The 11,039-nt window shown below is 37.7% G+C and overlaps 1 protein-coding gene across 1 annotated transcript; it reads left to right on the top strand.

The window, feature by feature from the left end:
- Window positions 1-260: 260 nt before the first annotated feature.
- Window positions 261-9,591, top strand: LOC308395992 (polymeric immunoglobulin receptor-like; the record flags this gene model as incomplete). Its single annotated transcript, XM_080881052.1, has 5 exons — window positions 261-297; window positions 435-761; window positions 1,973-2,293; window positions 2,414-2,710; window positions 9,362-9,591. 5 exons carry the CDS (start codon window positions 261-263, stop codon window positions 9,589-9,591), a joined length of 1,212 nt encoding a protein of 403 aa, XP_080737178.1.
- Window positions 9,592-11,039: the final 1,448 nt, after the last annotated feature.

The raw sequence follows: 11,039 nt of genomic DNA, 5'->3' as shown, positions 1-11,039 counted from the left end.
TTTGATTATATAAGCAAAGTTTTATAAATACATTTAAATATTTTTATTTAGCACAAGACTTTAAACTGAACAGTGCTGTTTATGAGACGTGTTCACCATAAGGTGGCACATGTCAGCCATTTTACACGTTTTAAAATACGCAGCCACCTAATAATTTGTAGTCCCCTCTGTGCTGATAGGCTTCCCCACTGCATGCAAAATATTTCTTAGTATTAAGAGTACTTCCTGTCAAGTTTCTGTTTTGATGAGCCAAAGCGAAGATGTGGAGACTTCGAAACCTGCTCTTCACCCTCTGCAGTAAGTTGTTTAAAGAGCTAAAAAAAAAAAACATAACACACCCTTTATTGGACTTAGGAATTGTATTATTATTCATGAATGTTGACATGAAAAAATAAACAATTATATAATTTTTTTATAATTTCTTTACTTTACAGTTGCTCTGGGATGTGTGACCAGTGCAGGAGGGGTGATACTTGTGACTGGATATGTGGGGGGGAAGGTAAATGTTTCCTGCACTTATGGTCACGGTTATGAGTCTTATGAGAAGTACCTGTGTAAGGATGTCTGTGGTGACAATGATGTTCTTATTACAACATCACAACAAAACAACCCCAAATACTCAGCCTGTGATGACAAAAAGGCACGAACCTTCACAGTGACCGTCTCTGATCTTACATCTGAGGACGCTGGGAAATACTGGTGTGGAGTGACCAGAACAGGACAAGATATCTACACTGAAGTGAAGCTGAAATTAGCACCAGGTAAATAAAGCATTCCAAATTTGTAGTCAAGAAAAAAATCACATATAAAAGACATATATACATACATATAAATGTACAGTAAATCAAAACATAACTGGTAAAGGATTACAGTGGTCTCTCGCTATAATGCGGTTCACCTTTCACGGCCTCTCTGTTTCACTGATTTTTTTTTGTGCAATTTTGCATGCTTGTTTTTTGGGGGGGACTTTTTTACAGCGCATTGTGTTCTGCGCCCTGATTGGCTGTAGACCATTGTCAATCAGTCTCTTCCACGCCGTGTCTTCTGCACAGTGCAGAATGTGTCCAGCTTGTCAAATTTACATAAATCTTCGATCCCTAGCAGTGTGACTCTGAAGTGCTGTACTGTATATTTGTAAGTTTTCTCCCCCACAAACACAATAATGTCGATGAAACGTTTTGCACAGTCAAAGGCACCTACGGTAGCACCTAAGAGGCAGAGGAAGATGCTAACCATTGCACAAAAAGTTGGACTTCTGGACATGCTAAAGAAGTTAGAAGTTACCGTATTTTTCGGACCAGAAGGTGCATTAAGTGAAACAAAACAGTCAGATAAGGCAAACTTTACTCAACTCACTCTTCTTGCTTCCTCTACTTCCGTACCATTGATTCATTAATGTTGCATTCTCTGGCAGCTGCTCTATACTCATGGTCTGGACCTGAAAACAGGGTTTGATCTTTGGTTTCATTCTATAATACTGGACTTATTTTTCTATGAAAATTTGAAGTTTGAGAGTGTTTAAACAAGAGAGAAAAGTGTGAAAATGTTCATGCCTGTCTTAGAAAACTGTCTAAAGTGTGGTTTTACAGCCTTAAAACATCTATGATAATTGTAAAAAAATAAAGCTGGCTACTTTGCGGATTTAACCTATTGCGGGTTATTTTTAGAACGCAACTCCCGTGATAAACGAGGGACCACTGGACTTGCTTTTATAACATGGCTGCACATGACATATGACAGCCTGGATCGATCTTTATTAAGATCCCATAAAGGGAATGAACTGCACATATAAATAGGAAACAGTAATAACCACACATAAAACTAATGGATAGGGCAATGGCTGAGTGCACAAATGTCTGTGAAGGAAAGTTATTACTTTAAACATACAATAAACAATAGGCTCAATATGAAATATTATACCTCTCCTCTGTGGTTATAACACATTTTCTACTGCAATTTATGTTTTTGACAGACAGCTGCTGTAACACTGTGACCATAATCCAAAGTTATGAGGGATATTCAGGGGACATCATTTGTTCGTATGAGCCTCGGTACCAGAACTACTTCAAGTACATCTGCAGAGGAAAGCGGTCCTCCACGTGTCTGCAACAGGCACTAATCACCTCTGACAACAAACAAAATGGTAGAATCAAATTTAATGATGATAAGAGGTCAGGAAAATTCACAATGACCATCACCAGTTTGGCCCAAAGTGATTCAGGAACATACCTCTGTGGTGTCCAAAAAAACTCTGTCCTGGATGTTTTTTCTGCTGTTGAACTGAACGTCAAAGGTGAGAGGTCATAGTCATATCTCATATGTCATTGTTTTGTTTTTGTTTTTTTAAAGGACTCTTTTATATGGTTTGATACTTGATCATCCTTTAATATTTTTTTGTTTTCCAATCTGACAGAGTGGTGCTGTGTCAAGTCAAAAACAACAAGTGGGACTGCAGGATATCCACTAACATTTCAGTGCCCTTATCCTTCACAACATCATGATAATAGCAAGTTTCTCTGCAAAGGAGACCACCGCAACAATTGTACAAATGTGACGAGTCAAAGCAGGTTCACAGTGCAAGATGATGGTTTTTCCCACTTTTTCTTGGTGATGATCGCAGAGCTGGAAACAGCTGATGCTGGGACATACTGGTGTGGGTCAGACTCACAGTGGAGAGTTGAAAACTACACTAAGGTTGAGCTGTCAGTGGGTAAGGTGAACAACCATTTACATGACAGCAAAATTAATAGAGCTGAAAGTTCCATCTTTGTTTGGACCCCACTAAACATGGGACTGTGGTTTATGGTTTAGTTATCTGACATGATCAAATAATTGCAAAACCAGCAGCACCATGCATCACACAATTTGCAAGCAATCTGCCAAAATTAGGACTACTGAGAACACCACTTACTTATACTTAGACATATCACTTCCCAAATCTTTTGCTGGCTTCAGTGTGTGTGTGTGTGTGTGTGTGTGTGTGTGTGTGTGTGTGTGTGTGTGTGTGTGTGCGTGTGTGTGTGTGTGTGTGTGTGTGTGTGTGTGTGTGTGCATGTGTTAAATTTTCTCTTTTTTCAGACGATTCTCTATTTCCCCTAAAAATGGTTATGCCTCTCCAAAAACCATGACATTGGTCACTTAAATCACACCTTTGCACTTCAGCTGGTTGTCTTACCTATACTCACGTATCTAAAAGCACTGAGTTGCTGTTATGTGACTACAACAAAAATTTAGTTATTTTTAGGGGATGTGTGTAGTTTCATGTTTACAATGTAGATAATTCCCCCTGGGATTAAACCAAGTCAATCCGGTCTTTAAGTGATGACATAATGAACCCTGCTTCCAGGACCAAACTACTCTGCATTTATTAAGGCTGTTTTTTAAAACATGTTTTAATGCTTTATATCTTGTTATAGTTAATCTGAACAAGCCCCTAAAAAAAGGTAGTGATCACTGTTGGCCTCTCTCATTTTTTATTACTACTATTCATTTTAGAGCTTTTAGCTTTAAAAGCTCTAAAGCTCTCTCTGAAAAGCCTTTAGTTAATCCAAAATGCTGCAGCAAGAGTACTGACAGGGACTAGAAAGAGAGAGCATATTTCTCCTATATAGGCTTCCCTTCATTGTCTCCCTGTTAAATCCAGAACTGAATTCAAAATCCTGCCCCTGTAATACAAGGTTTTAAATAATCAGGCCCCATCTTATCGTAATGACCTTATAGTACCATATCACCCTATTAGAGCACTTCGCTCTCGCACTGCAGGCTTACTTGTTGTTCCTAGAGTATTTAAAAGTAGAATGGGAGGGAGACCCTTCAGTTTTCAGGCCCCTCTTCTGTGGAACCAGCTTCCAGTTTGGATTTGGGAGACAGACACTATTTCTACTTCTAAGATTAGGCTTAAAACTTTTCTTTTTTGCTAAAGCATATAGTTAGGGCTTGATCAGGTGACCCTGAATCCTCCTTTAATTATGCTACAATAGACGTAGGCTGCTGGGGGATTTCCATGATACATTAAGCGTTTCCTTTTCAGTCACCTTTCTCACTCAACATGTGTTAATAGACCTCTCTGCTGATTCACACTTGTTATTAATCTCTGTCTCTCTTCCACAGCATGTCTTTATCCTGTCTTCCTCCTCTCACCCCAACCGGTGGCAGCAGATGCCCCCCCCCCCCCCAGCCTGGTTCTGCTGGAGGTTTCTTCCTGTTAAAAGGGAGTTTTTCCTTCCCACTGTCGCCAAAGTGCTCATAGGGTGTCATATGATTGTTGGTTTTTTTTCTTTGTATCTATTATTGTAGGGTCTAACTTACAATATAAAGCGCCTTGAGGCGACTGTTGTTGTGATTTGGCGCTATATAAATAAAATTGAATTGAATTAAGCTCTTATACCTTACCTTACGTAACTACAGCCCAGCCCATGCAGCAGTATATTAATGACTAACCTCATATTGTGGATGGATTATCTCAGTTGTTCTCCTGACTGAAGTTTGGTCCGTTTACAGCATCCTGCCATGTGATTGCATTTGTCCCTAACCATCGGGAACCCTCATGCTAACGGTTACCGAATGGAAAAAAGTTAGCGTTAATCCTCCAGCTTCACTGTGCTACTGTGTTTATATTATGCTAACCATAGCTGCGTAGCTAGCCACCACGTAGCACATCATTATATACCAGGTAACCTAACTTCAGTAACCCTACAAACGTCAGTACGGTTTAATGTTTTTTTCTTCATTTATAATGGAAGTGATAGCAGAGCTGTACGTTTTAAATCCCTCGGTCAGAGCATTATATATTATGCTTGGGTGGAAACTAGCGAGCTAAATCCCTGCTAACTTCAAACTCCATATAACTTCATAAATTGTGTTTTTATGAATGCCTGGACGTTAAACTGAATTGTTACACCTGGTAGAGCAGCCACACTGATCATTTTATTAAAGATGGAAGAATTTAGACAGTTATTAACTCTCAGTGATGTCCCAGTGTTCCTTAAACCTTGTGACCTGAAGCAGAGTTTGGACCCAGAAACCACTAATAGAATCAGACTTAAAGACCGGATATGCTCTTAAGTGTCAAAACAGCTGTGGAAGTGTGCACCTGTGATCAACAGTTATGTTAAAATACATATTACTTTAATTTAAAAAAGGAACTTTCTATTCTGTTCTGCTGTTTCTGTTTTTCAGAACCGGTGCACTACGCAGTTTACGCTGTTGTCCCTGTGGTTTTACTAATATGTGTCCTAGTTATTATTTATAAGTACAAATGTTACAACGTGAGAGGTATGCTATAGTTTATATTTACACACATATTCAGACAAAATACTCAAATGTGCATGCAAAAAGAGCTTAAAAAATTCTTACACTGAGTTTTCAGAAACTGAAGCTGTCATGAACAGAAATACACCGAAAGCAGAAGACGTGATAGATGCAGAAGAAGGCGAAGTAAGTCCAAAGCATGAATATATATACACACACACACACACACACACGTGTTTTATAGAGTGGCACAACTTAAATTTTTTAAATGTTATATTTTATATTCTTGTCACAGTGAACACAGTAGCAAGCTGATGTTTGAATAGCTAAAACTGGAATTGGAAATTGTGTTCATTTCTTTGGAAATATGTCTGAAATCTTTAAGCAGTCTGAACTTTAGAACAAGATTATTGGTATTAAACTGAGACATTGACCAGCTAACTGGTTATTAGTCTAATTTGGTTTGGACTAATAAACTTGTTATCTCAGGGACGCCTGAGGAGAGCTTGCACAGAAGGAGTCTTTTAAACTGAAAATGACTTAGTGATCAAAATAAATGTTATAGAGTGGTGTCGACGACTGTGATGTTTAGAACAGAAAAGTGAAAATTTAACAGAAAAGCTCACTCAGCCTGTTTTATGCTTCTTTAGCATAATGTGGCAATAACTGCAAATTAATGGATTTTATAGTCGTGCTATGATGTGTGGGAGTCATCCAGTTTTACAATTTGTAACTTCTGTGGTTCAGTCAATATTTGTCATCTGTAAAACGTCTGCATTTAAAATATTTTTATTATAATTGTTGTAATAAGAGTAGACATTATTATACGAGCCTGTGTATAACCATATACAGCAACCAGATTCTCTGCAGCGTGTGTGGTTCCTTAGCCTCTGATTATTTTCGTTGATTCTTTAGATTTATGGAAATCAAGAATTTGTGGTGACCTTCAAACAGCAAAGTGCCTTGAACCACTTTGATGATCCAGTGGGAGATGAACCAGATTACAAAAACTTCACAACTGAAGAACTATACAGCAATGAAAATTACCATAAAGCTAACAAAAGATAAATATGCACATGTACTTAAACTGTGGGTCTTAAGTGAATACAGATTATCCTGCTTAAATCATCTTTAGCACCAAATTCACAGCAATGTACCGCTGTTGCTCAACATTTTCACTGTCTTGTGATCCAGACTTCTTTATTATTGTTTACACAAAAAATACTCTGAGCATATTTATTGATTAAAAAATAGAATTACATGTTTGTGTCTTATATATATATTTTTATATATATATATATATATATATATATATATATATATATATATATATATATATATATATATATATATATATATATATATACATATATATATATATATATATATAAAGGTTGATTTAAATAAGCAATAGTGTCGTTGTTTTTTGTCTCCCCCCCCCCCCCCCCCCCCCAACACACACACACATGCACACACACAAGCTCCTTTGCCTTATGAAACAATAAAATACAGAGTGTGAACATATTTCAACATGACATGTAGTGTAATGTGACATGTATATTTAGTGATTTTGGTCAGTTATAGACTTTCAGGTGTGCTTTTAGTTAGTCCCCTTTTTGTGTTGGATTATGTGCCAGGCTGATAAGCTGATAATAAATCGTTAAGGTGATCGCGCTATGTGACTGCATGAATGAGGAAATACAGACAGCTGCTTCAGGTGAAGCAGGAGGGCAGGAGTCATAGAGAGTCAAGAGTCTGTTACCCCAATAACTGAATCAGAGTTATTGAAATAACGGATTCTTTCTGTAATTGAAAACCCTCATCTCTGGGTTAACAAACTCAGAATTTGCACTACATTGTCTTTCTAAAACAGCTCTCTGGTCAGCGATTCAAACCAGACTACCTGTTTCTAATTTCCAGTAAACTGAAAGTTAGTTTACTGAAACTAAGAGTTGAAAAAAGGAAAACACTCCTTTCAGTGTCACTCATTATCTCACACTGAGCCCTCTGCTGGAGATGTTTCAGTGTAACACTGAATTCTGCTGGAGTTTTTCAAATAAATATGTTGGACAAACGATGAGAATGCATCCACTACTAATGGGTATTAATACATTTATAAATGCAGGGTTGTAAATCTTTAGTTTATTTGTTACTTGATTTTTTATTTGTGTGTCATCAAATGTTTGACTTTAACAAGCTTTTCATAATAACTAATGATCTGACAGGATTGTGTGTGTGTGTGTGTGTGTGTGTGTGTGTGTGTGTGTGTGTGTGTGTGTGTGTGTGTGTGTGTGTGTGTGTGTGTGTGTGTGTGTGTGTGTGTGTGTGTGTGCTTTCCCCTTGGTCTTTGTTAGTTTGTCTGCGTGTCATCATTCTTATTTGTCCAGCTTTTTTTTGCATATTTGTTTTTCCCTTCTGTTCTGTTTGTTCCAGATTTTTGTTTTTCTTGCACTTTAGTTGAACATTATCTTGATCTGCACAGAGGGAACAATGATTTAAAAATGCATTCTTATGATTCTGTAGGGAGTGTCTTCAGGATAAGGTCATCTGATTGTTGGAGTTTTCTCTTTATTATAGTATTTATTGAAAATTTAAATGTAATTAAGAAATTATCAAACAAAAAGGGATCTCAGGTTTCTGTACTACATGTCAGAACAAAATCCAAAGTGTAATTAAAGGATTAAAGTGGTGGGTATGTTGTAACAGTGGTAGTAATAAATTAAAAGCAATTTTGAGTCTGTTTTTTTCAGCATCTACATCAATGTTCAAATAATCCACTATGATAATTTCATCTCAACTAAACGCTAAAGCACATTAAAGTCTGCAGATATAAATTCTCTCTGTCATGGCTCTCACCATGGTTTTCTAAAACCTTAAAAATTTCTTTCTAATCCTTTCCAGACTTATGGATGTCAGTTACTGTGTTTCTAACTGTTTCATTAGAATGAAAATTAAAATTCCAATAAAGTCAACAGAATTAAACGGACTTCACATCTGCGGTGATCTATACATTTACTCTCATTTTTATTACTTACTGTTCATAAAAATATCTGCTCTGCTTTTAAAACATTGTGAAAAAACTAAATTATATTTTTAAATATTGCACAAAAATGTAGCAGCTGATTTTATTTTTTATTTTTTTTATTTACTTTTATATTAATGAATGAGTAATAATAATAACATATAAAACTCCCATGGGTCATGTTTCTGTTCTGAAAGATTGAACTTACAATTCTTTAAGTACAGTTTCCTAAATATACTTAAATACTTTTACTCACCCTTTTACAACAAAACTTTTAATTATATGCTGTGCTGTTTGTGCAAAGCTTCTAAAAACGTCTTTCACCACTAGATGGCATGTCTCAGCTATTTTATAAATATAAAAAAGACAATGTTTTTATTGGAAGGGCCATCTAAGAATGGGCCATCCCCTCTGTGGTTATAGTTAAGCTATGACTTGGGTTTCACATTGCTATGACATGAAATAGCCTGTAATTCTTGCATAACTTTTTTCATTACTGAAAATATTTTCCCTCTGATCTCCATATCTTCATTCTATGGATGCTGGAAATTAGTTTTTTCTTTATTCAGTTTAAATAAATCGGCAAAATTCAATTTTACATAGAAAGTGAGCAATTCATGAAGACTAAAGTTGAAATTAAAAAATTCACTTTCACTAAAAATGTATATAAATTCCCCTCTTCACAGCAGAATCTCCAGTGTTAAATTAACACTAGAGAGTGTCTATATGGGTCCACACCTCTGAGTGTTAAATACAACACTGTTGAGTGTTAAATTAACACTTTTGACAGTGTTATATGTTTAAAAGTAGTCAGTTTTGAAGACTAACAATGACTAACACTGAGCAGTGCTGGTTTTCTAACACTGGAATATTTCTAACATTTTGAGTTATTTTCCAGTGTTAGAAAACCAGCACTGCTCAGTGTTAGTCATTGTTAGTCTTCAAAACTGACTACTTTTAAACATATAACACTGTCAAAAGTGTTAATTTAACACTCAACAGTGTTGTATTTAACACTCAGAGGTGTGGACCCATATAGACACTCTCTAGTGTTAATTTAACACTGGAGATTTTGCTGTGCCTCTGCAGATGGTCTATCCTTCAAACTTGAATCCTCTACTAAGGCCTGGGAGCTTGAGTGTCCTGCGCAATGTCTTTGTCCTGGAACTGCACTCTTCTGGACAAAGATCTCTTATGTTGTTTCTGGGATCTGCTGGAGCCACTCACCTCGCTTGGGGGTAACTGCACCGAGTGCTTTGATTACCACTGTGAACACTGTTGACTTCACCCACCACATGTTCTCGAGCACAGGATCTTAGCTTGGCCATTCTCCACCACCCTAGGTGGTGTCCGAGCTAAGATCCTGTGGGACTTCCAGATACAGTTGGACAATATGGTGGCGGCTAACCAACCGAATATAGTGGTGGTAGACAAGCAGAAGAAGACGTCCGTAGTGATAGATGTAGAGATACTGAATGATAGCAACATCAGGTAGAAGGAACACGAAAAGCTTGAGAAGTACCAAGGGCTCAGAGAAGAGCTGGAAATGATGTGGAGGGTGAAGGTAACAATGGTCCCAGTTGTAATCGGAGCACTAGGTGCAGTGACTCCCAAGCTAGGCAAGTGGCTCCAGCAGATCCCAGGAACAACATCCGAGATCTCTGTCCACAAGACCACAGTTCTTGGAACAGCTAAGATACTGCGCAGGACCCTCCAGCTCCCAGGCCTCTGGTAGAGGACCCGAGCTTAAAAGATAGACTGCCCGCAGGTGTGAAATCAGCTGGATAGCATAGTGGCGACACTACACGCTTTCAGGTCGGTTCGATTCCCGACCACTGCATCTGTATTCATTAGGGGGTATAGGCTATAATAGGGTGCTAACAGAGAAACTGTGGTACTGCATGAGGAAATCAGGAGTGGCAGAGAAGTATGTGCACATGGTTGAAGACGTGTGAGGACAGTGAAACAGTGGTGGGGTTTGCAGTAGCAGTGACATTGGGAGTGGGATCACATTAGCGGTTGGCTCTGAGCCCCGTCTTGTTTGCAATGGTGATGAACAGGATGACAGATGAGGTCAGGCAGGAATATCTGTGGACTAAGATGTTTGCAGATGACTTTGTGATCTGTAATGAAAGCAGGGAGCCAACGGAAGACAGTCTGCAAAAGTCAAGGCAGGCTCCCGAAAAAAGACAAATGAAAGACAGTCGAAGCAAAACAGGATGTGTGTGAAAACAAGAGTGAGAGAGTTGTAACAGTGAAGCTGCAAGGACCAGAGGTAGTGTGGGTAGATGAATTTAAATACCTGCAATCAACCATCCAAAGCAAAGGACAGTCCACAGGAGAGGTGACGGGGAGAGTTCAGACAGGGTCGAGTTGGGGGACATGAATGTTAGTGATATGATACATGCAAACAACTATAGACAACATGTAAATGCCAGTGCAGTTTCTCACTTTTCACAGCATTACAATATCATTAAAGCAACAACACATTTACCACTATACGAGATTCACAGCAATGTACCGCTGTTGCTCAACATTTTCACTGTCTTGTGATCCAGACTTCTTTATTATTGTTTACACAAAAAATACTCTGTGCATATTTATTGATTAAAAAATAGAATTACGAGGGTTTTTTTTTTTGTTATTTTCTTATTTATTTTTTTCATTTGTGTTTAGTATTGAAACACACACCATCATAAAAAAATCTTCAAGGCAAAACCCTTTAAACATTACCTAGATGTGAATATACAAACTGTGGGCGTCACAT

Source organism: Rhamphochromis sp. 'chilingali' (assembly GCF_963969265.1).
Source record: "Rhamphochromis sp. 'chilingali' genome assembly, chromosome: 4".
In the NCBI taxonomy this organism is placed as follows: Eukaryota; Metazoa; Chordata; class Actinopteri; order Cichliformes; family Cichlidae; genus Rhamphochromis; species Rhamphochromis sp. 'chilingali'.
This window is presented reverse-complemented; position numbering and strand designations above follow the sequence as displayed.